Source organism: Sphaeramia orbicularis, chromosome 20, assembly GCF_902148855.1.
Source record: "Sphaeramia orbicularis chromosome 20, fSphaOr1.1, whole genome shotgun sequence".
Taxonomy (NCBI): domain Eukaryota; kingdom Metazoa; phylum Chordata; class Actinopteri; order Kurtiformes; family Apogonidae; genus Sphaeramia; species Sphaeramia orbicularis.
The window spans coordinates 33,854,290-33,870,982 of record NC_043976.1 but is presented as its reverse complement, the minus strand read 5'-3'; the positions used below and the strand labels follow the sequence as shown (position 1 = coordinate 33,870,982).

The 16,693-nt window shown below is 32.1% G+C and overlaps 1 protein-coding gene across 2 annotated transcripts in view; it reads left to right on the top strand.

Annotated features, from left to right (window-relative positions):
* Window positions 1–16,693, top strand: part of cnksr2a (connector enhancer of kinase suppressor of Ras 2a) — a 151,408-nt gene that overhangs the window by 118,946 nt on the left and 15,769 nt on the right. The window contains exons 15-20 of one of the 2 annotated variants that reach the window (XM_030123453.1): window positions 1,492–1,667; window positions 10,327–10,400; window positions 10,548–10,619; window positions 14,556–14,623; window positions 14,707–14,715; window positions 14,832–14,929. In XM_030123453.1, the coding sequence (XP_029979313.1) occupies window positions 1,492–1,667; window positions 10,327–10,400; window positions 10,548–10,619; window positions 14,556–14,623; window positions 14,707–14,715; window positions 14,832–14,929 (497 nt within the window). The remainder of the gene's footprint in view (window positions 1–1,491; window positions 1,668–10,326; window positions 10,401–10,547; window positions 10,620–14,555; window positions 14,624–14,706; window positions 14,716–14,831; window positions 14,930–16,693) is intronic. The other variant, XM_030123454.1, reaches the window with a different exon arrangement.

Here is a 16,693-nt window from a genome sequence, read left to right as displayed (position 1 = left end):
TAAAAACACTCAAGAAAAAAATATTGACTAAGGTGCTCATAATTCATGCATGAAAGGGTTAAATAATTTCCTCCCTTACACTCAAAAAAATAATTAAGCCAAAAATGTTGACTTTATGTATTTTAATTACATGTAAATTTTCCATGTAATTTTATTACATAAGTTTAATGTAAAGAGTTAAATTTAATACAATGTTTTTTCTATCATATTGAGTCAATATGAATAAATTGAATACCTTCAGTCAGATTTGCTTTAGTTAATGCAAACTTTTACATAAACTGTGTTTGACTGTGACACTCAGCCTTTTTATGTGATCTAGTAAATAAAGTTTACTTTACTTGTTTAGATTCACTTTATACTAAGCATATTCACATTATGTTTGACTTTTTTGGATAAATAAACTTTAAGTTTCATATATTTCAGTTACATTTTACTTTAAAATATTACTTCATGTTTATTAGAGCCAAGGATCATTTTTTTGAGTGTACTGTCCACTTTCCCACTTCCTCTAATCACTTTCTTTACCCCTGTGACCGAGCTTTTCCCTTTCCACCACACTGAAGACAATAAACATGTTGGAAACCAGTTCCTCCACAGCCTTTCAGTTGTTTAACCATCTGCCATCGTGAGAAACTCTGAAAGCTTTAGCTCCATCTGCATGACTAGGACATGGCTTTGTTTGTTTACCACCAAAGTCTTAAAATCCAAGTGATAAAGAGAGTTATTGACAGTTAAATTATGTGAATGGCACTCGAAAACGAATGGGTAATGAAATATTGTTAAGTCTTTTGGTTTAAGCTCAGCCAAAAACAGAAAAGACGAAAAAAATACATCTCTTCCAAAGCAAAAAAAAAAAACCCAAATTGGTGATTGTATCAGCTTTTTAATTCCGTAACTGTTGCACAGAAATCTATTTAATTGTATTTTTGTGCTTCAGTATGCATAGTTTCCTCTACAATAGATTATATATCCCGTTAATTTCCTGCAGAGACATTATAGCCTTTAAACAGCTGCATGTTTGAGCTTTAGAGATAAACTGTACACTGCGGTTTCCATTTGCTGCAAAAAATAAACACAATATGAACTTTACGTCCCCTTTAAATGTATGTGATGTTTGATCGGGCACAATAAAGTTTATTCTTGGTCCTCATCTGGGAGCCAAGGTTATCTCAGTAATGTGTAATGAGGAGCCTGCTGTGAAAAATGTTACAGAGCTTTTACTCCAGAAAGAAAGGCAGATTTTTATTCAACGCTTCTTACCTTACTGCAGTGCAGCAGTGCTCTGTCAAACACTCAGACCCAGAATCTGAATTTCTGCCAAGAATTATTGCTACGTTAGGATATGGCATTTTGTTAGTGATTTTTATTCTGACTGCTGTAAAAGCCAAGGGAGTGAGAGCTTACAAGTAGTGTTAGTATTTCTACCTTTTGAATGGCGAATTTTCTTGCTTTCCAAACACTGAACTTCATTTTCTCACTGTTTTGTTCCAGGACGAGGTTTGGCCTCTCTCAGTCGGAGGCGTGTTTCCTGCAAAGCGCTGGGAAGAGGAGACTGTGAAGGCTGGTTGTGGAGAAAGAGAGATGCCAAGGGTTACTTTTCTCAGAAATGGAAGAAGTACTGGTTTGTTTTGAAGGACAACTGTCTTTACTGGTACATCAATGAAGAGGTAAGTCTGTGTTTCTGTTCTTCTCTTTGAAAATATTTCGGATATTGGACCCAGTGGTACTTTTGTGGCACTTCCCAAATGGATTTTTCCTCTCTGTTTGTGATTTAACACCATTTATTGTCATATTATCCTCTTTATTTAAAGTTTTTTCAGTGTAAATCATGCATTTTCCTATATTTAATTCACTGATCTTGTAGATGTTCATGAAAACTCAGAGTAAATTCAAAGGTTTTTATGTCAGAAACAAAAAAAAAAGAAGAAAAAGTGACATTTTATCCTGTAATGTGAATATTTAACCCGTAAAGACCCAGTGCTACATTTGTGGCAGTTCTCAAATGATTTTTTTTCTTTATATTTAACCATTTTTAAGTGTTTTATCGCCATTTATGATAATATTATCCTCTATATTTTGCATTTTTCATTATAAATCATGTATTTTTCTATATTTAATTCACTTATAATATGTATGTTCATGAAAACTCAGAGTAAATTAAAAGTTTTTTATATCAGAAACAGAAAAAAAAAAAAGAAAAAACATTGATTTTTTCCTCTAAATGTACTCTTTCTGAAATGATTTATCACCATTTATTATTATTATCCTCTGTGTTTTACATTGTTTCAGTGAAAATCATATCTTTTCCTATATTTAATTCACTGATCATGTGTATGTTCATGAAAACTCAGAGTAAATTCAAAGGTTTTTATATCAGAAATAAAAAAAAGTTTAGAAAAAGGGACTTTTGCTGTAATGTGAATAATGATTTTTTTCTTTATATTTAACCATTTTTAAGTGATTGGTCACCATTTATGAAAATATTATCCTCTGTATTTTGCATTTTTCAGTGTAAATCATGTATTTTCCTATATTTAATTCACTTATCATGTGTATGTTTATTAAATTCAAAGTTTTTTTTTATATCAGAAACAGAAAAAATAAGAAAAAGCAACGATTTTTTTCCTCTAAATGTACTCTTTATGTCCATTTATTATTATTATCCTCTGTGTTTTACATTGTTTCAGTGAAAATCATGTCGTTTCCTATATTTAATTCACTGATCTTGTAGATGTTCATGAAAACTCAGAGTAAATTCAAAGGTTTTTATGTCAGAAACAAAAAAAAAAGAAGAAAAAGTGACATTTTATCCTGTAATGTGAATATTTAACCCGTAAAGACCCAGTGCTACATTTGTGGCAGTTCTCAAATGATTTTTTTTCTTTATATTTAACCATTTTTAAGTGTTTTATCACCATTTATGATAATATTATCCTCTATATTTTGCATTTTTCATTATAAATCATGTATTTTTCTATATTTAATTCACTTATTATATGTATGTTCATGAAAACTCAGAGTAAATTAAAAGATTTTTATATCAGAAACAGAAAAAAAAAAAGAAAAAACATTGATTTTTTCCTCTAAATGTACTCTTTCTGAAATGATTTATCACCATTTATTATTATTATCCTCTGTGTTTTACATTGTTTCAGTGAAAATCATATCTTTTCCTATATTTAATTCACTGATCATGTGTATGTTCATGAAAACTCAGAGTAAATTCAAAGGTTTTTATATCAGAAATAAAAAAAAGTTTAGAAAAAGGGACTTTTGCTGTAATGTGAATAATGATTTTTTTCTTTATATTTAACCATTTTTAAGTGATTGGTCACCATTTATGAAAATATTATCCTCTGTATTTTGCATTTTTCAGTGTAAATCATGTATTTTCCTATATTTAATTCACTTATCATGTGTATGTTTATTAAATTCAAAGTTTTTTTTTATATCAGAAACAGAAAAAATAAGAAAAAGCAACGATTTTTTTCCTCTAAATGTACCCTTTATCTCCATTTATTATTATTATCCTCTGTGTTTTACATTGTTTCAGTGAAAATCATGTCGTTTCCTATATTTAATTCACTGATCTTGTAGATGTTCATGAAAACTCAGAGTAAATTCAAAGGTTTTTATGTCAGAAACAAAAAAAAAAGAAGAAAAAGTGACATTTTATCCTGTAATGTGAATATTTAACCCGTAAAGACCCAGTGCTACATTTGTGGCAGTTCTCAAATGATTTTTTTTCTTTATATTTAACCATTTTTAAGTGTTTTATCGCCATTTATGATAATATTATCCTCTATATTTTGCATTTTTCATTATAAATCATGTATTTTTCTATATTTAATTCACTTATTATATGTATGTTCATGAAAACTCAGAGTAAATTAAAAGTTTTTTATATCAGAAACAGAAAAAAAAAAAGAAAAAACATTGATTTTTTCCTCTAAATGTACTCTTTCTGAAATGATTTATCACCATTTATTATTATTATCCTCTGTGTTTTACATTGTTTCAGTGAAAATCATATCTTTTCCTATATTTAATTCACTGATCATGTGTATGTTCATGAAAACTCAGAGTAAATTCAAAGGTTTTTATATCAGAAATAAAAAAAAGTTTAGAAAAAGGGACTTTTGCTGTAATGTGAATAATGATTTTTTTCTTTATATTTAACCATTTTTAAGTGATTGGTCACCATTTATGAAAATATTATCCTCTGTATTTTGCATTTTTCAGTGTAAATCATGTATTTTCCTATATTTAATTCACTTATCATGTGTATGTTTATTAAATTCAAAGTTTTTTTTTATATCAGAAACAGAAAAAATAAGAAAAAGCAACGATTTTTTTCCTCTAAATGTACTCTTTATCTCCATTTATTATTATTATTATCCTCTGTGTTTTACATTGTTTCAGTGAAAATCATGTCGTTTCCTATATTTAATTCACTGATCTTGTAGATGTTCATGAAAACTCAGAGTAAATTCAAAGGTTTTTATGTCAGAAACAAAAAAAAAAGAAGAAAAAGTGACATTTTATCCTGTAATGTGAATATTTAACCCGTAAAGACCCAGTGCTACATTTGTGGCACTCTCAAATGATTTTTTTTCTTTATATTTAACCATTTTTAAGTGTTTTATCGCCATTTATGATAATATTATCCTCTATATTTTGCATTTTTCATTATAAATCATGTATTTTTCTATATTTCACTTATTATGTGTATGTTCATGAAAACTCAGAATAAATTCAAAGGGTTTTATGTCAGAAACAAAAAAAAGAAGGAAAAGTGACTTATTATCCTGTAATGTGAATAATGATTTTTTTTCTTCATATTTAACCATTTTTAAGTGATTGGTCACCATTTATGAAAATATTATCCTCTATATTTTGCATTTTTCAGTGTAAATCATGTGTTTTCTTATGTTTAATTCACTGATTTTATAGATGTTCATGAAAACTCAGAGTAAATTCAAAGGGTTTTATATCAGAAACAAAAAAAAAGAAGAAAAAGTGACTTATTATCCTGTAATGTGAATAATGATTTTTTTTCTTTGTATTTAACCCTTTTTGAGTGATTGGTCACCATTTATGAAAATCTTGTCCTCCATATTTTGCATTTTTCAGTGTAAATCATGTATTTTCCTGTATTTAATTCACTTACCATGTGTATGTTCATGAAATTCAAAGTTTTTTATATCAGAAACAGAAAAAAATAAGAAAAAGCAATGCTTTTTTCCCTCTAAATGTACCCTTTCTGAAGTGATTTATCACCATTTATTGTAATATTATCCTCTGTGTTTTACATTGTTTCAGTGTAAATCATGTCTTTTCCTATATTTAATTCACTGACCATGTAGATTTTCATGAAAACTCAGAGTAAATTCAAAGTAAATTCAAATTTACTCCAAATCATAAACAAATCTCTTCATACTGGTATCTTTCCAGATGCCTTCAAAACAGCTGTTATCAAACCCTTACTAAAGAAACCTAACCTTGACAGTAACGCTATGACCAGTTTTCGTCCTATATCTAATCTCCCGTTCATAGGCAAAGTACTGGAAAAGATAGTCTCTGCTCAAATAAATCACTATCTCAAAGAGAATAACATCTTAGAGGAATTCCAATCAGGCTTCAGGGCTGGTCATAGCACTGAGACCGCCCTCACCAAAATAATCAGTGACCTCAGGCTCAACTCTGATGCCAACAAGGTCTCAATCCTGGTCCTCCTTGACCTAAGTGCTGCATTTGATACAATTGATCGTGACATCCTGATTAATCGGCTAGAAAAGCTCGTAGGTCTGTCTGACAGTGTACTACAGTGGTTCAAAACGTATATTAAGGGAAGACAGTACTACGTCAGGCTTGGAGATCACGTGTCAAACACACATGATACATGCTATGGGGTTCCACAAGGGAGCTGCCTGGGTCCACTACTATTCTCCTTATATATGCTACCACTTGGAGATATCATCAGAAAACATAATGTTAGCTTCCATAGCTACGCGGACGACACACAAATATACATCTCCGCAGAACCCAATGACGTGACAGCCATCCATTCCATTACAAACTGCCTCACAGCAATGAATCAATGGATGTGCAGGAACTTTCTGAAACTGAATGAGGAAAAAACTGAAATCCTGCTTGTTGGCCCAAAAGCAAAAAGGGAAATGCTGATGAGTAGGATGAGCAAACTCACTTCCTGGATCAAACCAGAAGTGACAAGTCTGAGAGTCATTATAGAGTCAGACTTAAATTTTAAGTCCCACATAAAGAAAGTCACTAAAACGTCATTCTTCCACCTCAGAAACATAGCCAAAGTAATGCCGGTTATAAATCGAAAGGATGCTGAAAAACTGGTCCATGCTTTTATCTCCAGCAGACTGGACTACTGTAATGCACTCCTTACAGGTCTACCAAAAAGCAGCACAGACAGACTTCAGCTGATTCAGAACTCTGCAGCTAGGTTATTAACCAAAACCAAGAAGAGAGAGTACATTACTCCAGTGTTGGTTTCCCTGCACTGGCTACCGGTAACCTACAGAATTGATTTTAAGATACTACTCCTCACGTATAAAGCTCTAAATGGAACCGGACCAAGTTACGTTGCAAACTCACTGATCATTTATGTACAAACTAGAACACTGAGGTCATCAAACGCAGGGTTACTAGCGACTCCCAGAAATATTACAAAGAAAATGGGGGACGCAGCCTTTACTGACTATGCACCAAAGTTATGGAATACAATTCCAAAAGACATTAGAGAAGCCAGTTCACTGAATATATTTAAAACTAAATTAAAAACATTTTTATTCTCATTAGCCTTTGAAAGGAGATAAAAACGGGGTCACAATTCAGGAACCAGGAATGTGCGGTTTTTATTTTTATTTTATTTTATTGTATTTCTGTTTTTATTTTTTATTTTATTGTATTTCAAATTTCATCTTATTTCTTGCACTTCAAAAATTCTATGCATAATCAAATATTTTAATGTGCGCTGTTTTTATATTTATTTTTATTTTATTGTATTTCTAATCAAATCTTAATGTATTTTAATATTGTATTTTTTCAATCAATGTGAAGCACTTTGGGCTACAATTTCTGTATGAAAGGTGCTATACAAATAAAGTTTATTATTATTATTATTATTAAAGGTTTTTATATCAGAAATAAAAAAAAAGCTTAGAAAAAGTGACTTATGCTGTAATGTGAATAATGATTTTTTTCTTTATATTTAACCATTTTTAGATGATTTGTCACCATTTATGAAAATATTATCCTCTATATTTTGCATTTTTCAGTGTAAATCATGTATTTTCCTGTATTTAATTCACTTATCATGTGTATGTTCATGAAATACAAAATTTTTTATATCAGAAACAGAAAAAAATAAGAAAAAGCAATGATTTTTTTCCTCTAAATGTACTCTTTCTGAAATGATTTATCACCATTTATTGTTATTATCCTCTGTGTTTTACATTGTTTCAGTGTAAATCATGTTGTTTCCTCTATTTAATTCACTGATCATGTTTATGTTCGTGAAACCTCAGAGTAAATTCAAAGGTTTTTATATCAGAAATAAAAAAATAAGTTTAGAAAAAGTGACTTATTATCCTGTAATGTGAATGATTTTTTTTTTCTTTATATTCAACCCTTTTTAAGTGATTGGACACTATTTATGAAAATATTATCCTCTATATTTTGCATTTTTCAGTGTAAATCATGTATGTTCCTGTATTTAATTCACTTACCATGTGTATGTTCATGAAATTCAAAGTTTTTTATATCAAACAGAAAAAAATAAGAAAAAGCAATGATTTTTTTCCTCTAAATGTACCCTTTCTGAAGTGATATATCACCATTTATTATTATCCTCTGTGTTTTACATTGTTTCAATGTAAATCATGTATTTTCCTATATTTAATTCACTGATCATGTATGTGTTCATGAAAACTCAGAGTAAATTCAAAGGTTTTTATATCAGAAATAACAAAAAAGTTAAGAAAAAGTGACATACTATCTTGTAATGGGAATATTTAAGTCATAAAGACCCAGTGGTACTTTTGTGGATTGGAATGGATTTTTCTCTCTGTTTGTGATTCAACACCATTCATTGTAATATTGTACTGCTTATTTTAAGTTTTTTCAGTGTAAATCATGTATTTTCCTATATTTCATTCACTTTATCATGCAGATATTCATGAAAACTCAGAGTAAATTTAAAGGTTATTATATCAAAAAATTGAAAAAAGTTACTTTTTCAGCAAAAATATCATTGACTTAATAGTCCGATTAGGTTCATACTGTCTACTGAACTTATATAGATTTCTTTTTCTTTTTTGCAGCGCACATTAAAATATTTGATTATGCATAGAATTTTTGAAGTGCAAGAAATAACATGAAATTTGAGAGAAATACAATAAAATAAAAATAAAAATAAAAGCAGCGCACATTAAAATATTTGATTATGCATAGAATTTTGCAGATATTCATGAAAACTAAAGTAAATTTAAAGGTTATTATATCAAAAAATTGAAAAAAGTTACTTTTTCAGCAAAAATATCATTGACTTAATAGTCCGATTAGGTTCATACTGTCTACTGAACTTATATAGATTTCTTTTTCTTTTTTGTCAGACAGATCGAAAAAAGTTGATCTTTTTTTTTTTAACCTTGACCCTGGAATTTGACAAAGGACAGTGGATGGAGACACTTGTTTTTATGTTCAGTTACTGATGTCTTTCTGAAAAAGTAACTTTTTCTTCAGTTTTCTCTGTTTCTTATATAATAATCCTCAACTTTAATCTAAGCTTCTATGAACATCGACATGATCAGTGAATTGAATACAAGAAAATACATGGTTTTCATTGAAAAAAAACACCAAATACAGAGGATAGTATTAAGATTTCCTTTTCTTTCTTGTCAGATGAAAAAAAGTAGATTTTTTTATGTTTTTTTCTCATCTGTCAAAAAAGAAAAGGAAATCTTTATAATTTTAGTAGACAGTGTGAACCTAATCTGACTACTAGTGGATAGTATTATAATAAAAGGTGATAAATCTTTTTTTTTTTTTTTTTTTTTGCATTGTTTTTATTGCAGTTTTTTTGTTTCCCATTCAACAAAACAGTGTCTTCCAAAGACTAGACACAAAACAAAACATAACATACACTACAGCTCTTACATACAGGGTGGGGAAGCAAAATTTACAATGAACATTTAGTTGTTTTTTCTCAGCAGGCACTACGTCAATTGTTTTGAAACCAAACATATATTGATGTCATAATCATACCTAACACTATTATCCATACCTTTTCACAAACTTTTGCCCATATGAGTAATCAGGAAAGCAAACGTCAAAGAGTGTGTGATTTGCTGAATGCACTCGTCACACCAAAGGAGATTTCAAAAATAGTTGGAGTGTCCATAAAGACTGTTTATAATGGAAAGAAGAGAATGACTATGAGCAAAACTATTACCAGAAAGTCTGGAAGATACTATTAAAGAAGAATGGGAGAAGTTGTCACCCGAATATTGGAGGAACACTTGCGCAAGTTTCAGGAAGCGTGTGAAGGCAGTTATTGAGAAAGAAGGAGGACACATAGAAAAAAAACATTTTCTATTATGTCAATTTTCTTGTGGCAAATAAATTCTCATGACTTTCAATAAACTAATTGGTCATACACTGTCTTTCAATCCCTGCCTCAAAATATTGTACATTTTGCTTCCCCACCCTGTAAGAAATAAAACACAAAAACATAGCTTGATACAGTAGGTGGTAGGTCAGACGTACAATGTATGGGAGTCATATTTATAAATACAACTGAAGTTCACAACAGTCCTTTTAATAGGGTCTGGTCCACTATAGTCCAAAAATGAGCGCCATACTCTGTAGAACTGATCTGCACTGTTATGTGTGATGTTGGTTAAATATTCTAGGGGGATCAGTTCCAAAATTATTTTACGCCAACCACAGATAGAAGGAGTCTTGTCACTGACCCACTGCAAGAGAATATTTTTTCCATGCTGCAAATGTTAGAACATTATATAGTCTTTTACCAACTGTTGTTTTCGCATATTTACTTGGAAGACCCAGGATCAAGGATAAATCATTTTAGAAAAGTGAAATCTAGGGAAAAAATTTTTTTGGGAACTGCCACAAAAGTATCACTGCATCTTTATGGGTTAAATTACTGATTTGCAGATGCATTTTGTTACTTTTAGTATTTTTGTTTAGAGGCATCTGTGTTGCTGACTGAACCTCCTGTAAGCTCATTATCGCTCTCCTGACATCTGTATCTTGATATATATTTCTGTTTAGGATGAGAAGGCAGAGGGTTTTGTCAGTCTTCCAGAGTTTAAGATCGATCGAGCCAGTGAATGTCGCAAGAAATAGTGAGTGCATTATTTAAAAAAAAAAAAAAAAACTTGTCTATCTTCCATTTATGACCCTGTGCTCTGCATGTGCAATTTACATGCTTTTATGTATGAATAAAGCGTGCCGGCAAAAATAACCTCCTCTTTTCCTCAATGTCTTTCTAGTGCTTTCAAAGCCTGTCACCCTAAGGTCAAGAGTTTCTACTTTGCAGCAGATGGAGTGGATGACATGAACAGGTAAAACAGCTTCTGCTCAACACAGATGAAGGGTATACAGAAGGACAAACTCCCCTCTGCTTCCTGTTTACCATCGCCAAAGCACCAAACACATATATTTTTCATCTGATTATATGTACCAGGACTCATTTCTAAGATCTGATGTGTATCAAAAACAGAATTTGCAAGATATGTCCGTTGAGATTGCAGAGCTGAGCTGTGCAAGGGCTCTCCAAAGTGTGCACTAATTTACATATCAATCACCAAAAATATATTTTCAGTATTTCATCTTGTTGCTAAAATAGTTTTATTGAAACATCTGAAATAGATCAGTCGCCTCAAAGCTATGGGTTACTGAACAACCCAGTTAACAACCTTGAACAACCCTGTTTCCAGTCATTTGGAAAACAGCCTGGTCATGAAAACATATTTGTGAAACAGGACCAGCGGATCGCAATTATTGAAGGAATATTTACAATGGAAAGGGTGTCTCACAGACTGCGACTACAGGAAACTCAAATGGACAGAAAGTGGAATAAATGGACTGTTTACAGAGCTAAGAATGGTGGAAAGAGTGGATAAAGTAAATGTGTAATGGGTGTTTCTGTGTCCGGCGTTTGTCCGGCGTCCGTCCGATCGATGTCCCGATGTTGCAGCACAGGAGGGCGTACGGGTACAATGCCGCTGTTGCACCACGGGAGGGCGCTATCGTACAATGGCACCACGGGTAGAATGCCGCTAGTATGTATAATGTCCTCAAGCAATGTTGGTTTGTTCTTCTTTTGTTGTTTTGTCAAATATACAGTATGCGTAAAAAATTTCAAAAAAACTTAAGTGAAAAAACAAAAAAAACATTTGTGATCGGTAGAGGTTCTTGTAGGTATTTTACATTTTACAGTGATGGCATAACCGTTTCCCTTATTTCAGGTTTTATGCTAAGCTAAGCTAAGCTACGGTGACACGGTGGTGCAGTGGATAGCACTCACGTCTCATAGCAAGAAAGTCCTCGGTTTGATTCCAGCATGTCCAGGGTGTACCCCACCTTCACCCATAAGTAGCTGGGGTAGGCTCCAGCGACCCCCATGACCTTAGTGAGGATAAAGCAGGTTCAGATAATAAGTGAACAAGATAAGCTAACTTATCCATCCTATTGCTTCATGTTGGTATGTACTGAATATACAGACGTGGAAAAAAATATTAGACCAAAAGTCATCAAAAACAATAGTTATGCAATCAAGTATTAACTCCTGTGTGTATCATGTGACTAAAACAGACAGAAAAGAAAACATGGAATGCCTAAAAGCACTGTTTTTGTCAGTACAATGCCATGGATATTGATTTAAGAACTGAAGTGATTTTGGTTATTATCAAGAAAACCACGGAAAATGGATAGATATCAGCTCTGAAATTAAACTCTTATGAGCTAGTTTTGTTGTTATTATATTTGTCTAAACAAATGTACCTTTAGTTGTACCAGGCATTGAAATGAACAAGAAATTGAAGAAAACAAGGGTGGTCTAATAATTTTTTCCATGACTGTAGAAGAAATCCCACCTCTTTAAGTTGTATAACATCATTTACATGTATGTTTGTCAGTATAAAAGTTAGTTTGTACATCAAAAAAGTGACTGTTTGTTGGTAAACTGAAAACAAACTGAAAACATGTAGATATAAAGACAAGACACTCAAAAGTTAGAAGTAAAGGTCTCTCGCACAGTCTGTTGGTGATCTTCAATATGACTTGAAATGCATTAATTTTTCTTCTTTTAATACTTTTTCACTGTTGACGGCCTTTTAAGCAACTCACAAATGTTCAAACGCATAAATATCAATAATATTCATAAAATGATGAAAATCGAATACTTGAAACTTAATCATCTATATAATCAACAGATTGAATAAATTTTCAAATTTTTTAGATATAATTTTTAGCATCAAATTCGAGCTATGGCTATGGTGTAAAAAGTACAATTGATAAAACTGGTTGTAACTTTTTTTCTACAAGTGGTATTTTAAAAAGGATTTATGGAACAGTTCCATAAAATAGAGATTTTTAGCTAAAAATTAGCCCACTTTTTTTTTTTTTTTAATCAATTTTTTACTTATTTTCATTGTACATCTCCAAAAGTACAATACAAAAAAAAGAAAGAAATTCACATTTTATGATACAAGATTTTGTGACACACAACCCCGCCCCCACGAACCAATGGCGACCCCCATACAAGCCCGACCTGGATCTCAAAATACAAAAACCATAGGTGATCAGGATAGTCATAAGTCCCTTTTCCATTGACTCTCAAGTCGTACAAATATAACTTATGCATAAATTTTTTTTCTAATGGAAAAACAACAATTTCGCCAAAAGTCTCATTTTTCAATTAGAAGTTTTTGTGCTGGCAAGAGGTGGTTTTTCGGCCGTAGCGCAAATGGTATATCACGCAAAACTGCAATGGAAAGACCTTTTTTCGCAACTAGCGTCAGGTGAATTAAATAACTGGTTGTTGACGTATGTTACAACAAGCAAAGAAGAAACAACATGTCGTGGTATGTGTGGACACACCAGGAAACCCAAACATTTTTTAATTTAGTACGAGATAGAGCGATAACATATAATAATAATGAATATATCTGTAAATCAACACCATAATTACATTTGCCGCCATGCTTATGGAATGACTTCTCATGTCATCTCGCGATAAAAAATAAACAAATCATCACATTTGTAATTTTATGGAAAAACCGACATTACACACTTCTGTTTTTTCGACATTTAGTAAATATCGTTAAAATTTTGTGCATATGTCCAATGGAAAAGTGACTATAGACAATTATGTTGCATTCTTTCTTTAAGAAAAAATGAGCCCGCTTGATAAATGATGTGTGCAAATTAACTGTTTCATGTTCATGTTTACTTTCACTTGATTAGACCATGTTGTAGTTCAGGGGTCTCAAACATGCGGCCCGGGGGCCAAATGCGGCCCACCAAAGGTTCCAATTCGGCCCGTTGGATGAATTTGCAAAGTGCAAAAATTCCTCAGTCAAGGCTGTTGAACATATTTTAGTTCAGGTTCCACATACAGACCAATATGATCTCAGGTAAAATAATAGCATAGTAACCTACAAAAAATAATGACTCCATATTTTGTTCTTGGTTTGATGTGAAAAAAAATATCACACTATGCCTATAAATAATGACAACTTGAAATATTTGTCTTTGTTTTAGTGCAAAAAATAACATTAAATTATGAAAATATTAACATTTACAAACTATCCTGTAACAATAAAATGGGAATAACCTGAGCAAATATGAACAACCTGAAATGTCTAAATAAAGTTAAGCACAATTTTAACTATTTTCTGCCTGTTACTAAGTGTTTAGTGTCTTTGTAGATCCGATCCATAATGCACTTGTAGAAATGACCAGTTGAGGCAGAATATTGTTAAAATTGCACTTATTTTTCTCAAGAAATTTCAGTTTTTTCAGGTTATTCACTTTTCTTTTTTTGGATAGTTTATAAAAGTAAGTATTTTCATAATTCTAATGGGTATTTTCTGCACTAAAACAAAGACAAATATTTGGAGTTGTCATATTTATAGGTTATTATGTTATTATTTTACTGATCCGGCCCACTTGAGATCAAATTGGGCTGAATGTGGCCCCTGAAAGAAAATGAGTTTGACACCCCTGTTGGAGTTATTCTCAAATTTAAGTCATTTATCATTATTATTGTAATTATTATAGTATTTTGGTGCCCCCTCTGGCACTTGGCACCCTGCAATGCATGATAGGTGCGTTACTGGTTGTGAATTTCCTCCTGAGTGTCATTAAAATTTAGAGAACTTTTTTTTTTTCCAAGCTGTTTTCCACTTCTTATTTCTTCCTGGGCATTTAATTCATTTTTAATTTAGGTTTGTAGCGCATGAATGTGAAATATCCTTCTGGGTGTGATCTGTTAGATGGCTGAGCCGCCTCAACATGGCTGCTGTGGGCTATGCCGAGCGCGAGAGGATACGCCAGGAGCAAGGTGAGGGTTTTATTTCCTGCACACTACTGTTGTGGGATACTATTTTAACCATCAGACACAGTTATACTCTTATTTCTTCCCAGGTTATCTTGGTAAAAACAGATAATTGACTAGTTCGCTCCATCTATCTTGCTGCTATTGGATCTTTGGAGCTATCAGTAGAGAGGGAGTTGGTGTTTCTGACTGTATCTGTGTGGGTTCCCTGCAGATTACTGGAGTGAGAGTGAACATGAGGATGAAGCCACCTCCAGCCCTAAACAGGACAGCCCCCCACCTCCATATGATACCTACCCACGGCCTCCATCAGTGAGTCACACACATACATGACTATTGTGCTTATTATAATGCTCTTAGTTAAACGCACATATACAGAACATGCTGTACTGGAACGCAAAAAAAAAAAAAAAAAACATGTTCCGCCTCTTCCTCCGCAGTTTCTTTTTGCCAATTAAGCCTGCAGGGAGTGGCGTGTCTAAATGTGTGATAATGGGAGCTATAATTGCTTTAGATTAAACATCTTTTTTGAACTCAAAAGCAAAAGCGGCAAGAGTTTTAATAGTTCGCAATTCAGACCGAAGATAATTGCTTTCACAATTTGTTTTGAGGCAAATAAAGCAATTAGGGTCATCAGATAAGGAGGATGTAAAAAAAAAAAAAAAAAAAAAAAAAAACACCCCAAGCTCAGTTCAGTTCACATTTTTATTTACAAATCATTTAAAGATACGTATGCAACTTCTATTCATAATTTACAGCAAGATATGATTATGTAAAAAGGGTAACCCCAGAAGCTATCCATAGCTTATAAACGGGGACCCAAGACATTAAGCAAACACTACAATTGATTATGAAGACAATCCCTATTTTTACCTAAAGTTAAAACCTAACCCTTGCTCTAAAACACAGGTCTTAAACATGCGGCCCGGGGGCCAAATCTGGCCCGCCAAAGGGTCCAGTCCGGCCCTTGGGATGAATTTGTGAAATTCACAAATTACACTAAGATATTAGCAATCCTTTTAGTTCAGGTTCCACATTCAGACCAATTCAATCTCAAGTGGGCAGGACCAGTAAAATACTATCATAATGACATAAAAATAATGACAGCTCCAAATGTTTCTCTTTATATTTTCATGTATTTACACTGAAACAAAGTATAATTTTGCAAAAGATGTGAATAACCTGAAATGTCTTAAGAGAAGTAAGTACAATTTTACCAATATTCTGCCTGTTACTCAATGTTTTGTGTGTTTGTAGATCCACTGTGATCTGTAAGTTATAATGCACATGTGGAAATGATAAACTGAGGCAGAATATTGTTAAAATTACACTTATTTTTTCAGTTTGTTCATGTTATTCACATACTTTGAAAGGATAGTTTGCAGATGTAAACCTGTTCAAAATGTAAATTAACTTTTTTTGCTCTAAAACACAGGTGTCAAACATGCGGCCCGGGGGCCAAAACCGGCCCGCCAAAGTTTCCAATCCGGCCTGCAGGATGAATTTGCAAAGTGCAAGTTAGGCCATCAAACTCAAAAATAATATCAGAATAACCTATAAATAATGACAACACAATTTTTTTTTCCTTTGATTTAGTACAAAAACATTAAATTATGAAAATATTTACATTAAGAAACTATCCTTTCACAATAAAATGTGAATAACCTAAACAAATACTAATATCTAAAGAAAATTAAGTGCAATTATATATTAAGTGCATAATATTGATAAAATTGTTTTTATATTTCTTAACAAATTTCATTTTTCCAGGTTATTCACATCCTTTTTCTTTGGATAGTTTGTAAATGTAAATATTGGCATAATTGAATGTTATTTTTTGCACTAAAACAATTTGGAGTTGTCATTATTTATTGACTATCATGAGATTATTTTACTGGTCCAGCCCACTTCAGATTAAATTGGACTGAATGTGGCCCCAGAAGAAAATGAGTTTGACACCCCTGCTCTAAAACGTAGAGAAAAGTTTGGAGTTGACATTATTTATATATTATTATCTTATTATTTTACTGGTCCGGCCCATTTCAGATCAAATTTAGCTGAATCTGGCCCCTGAAC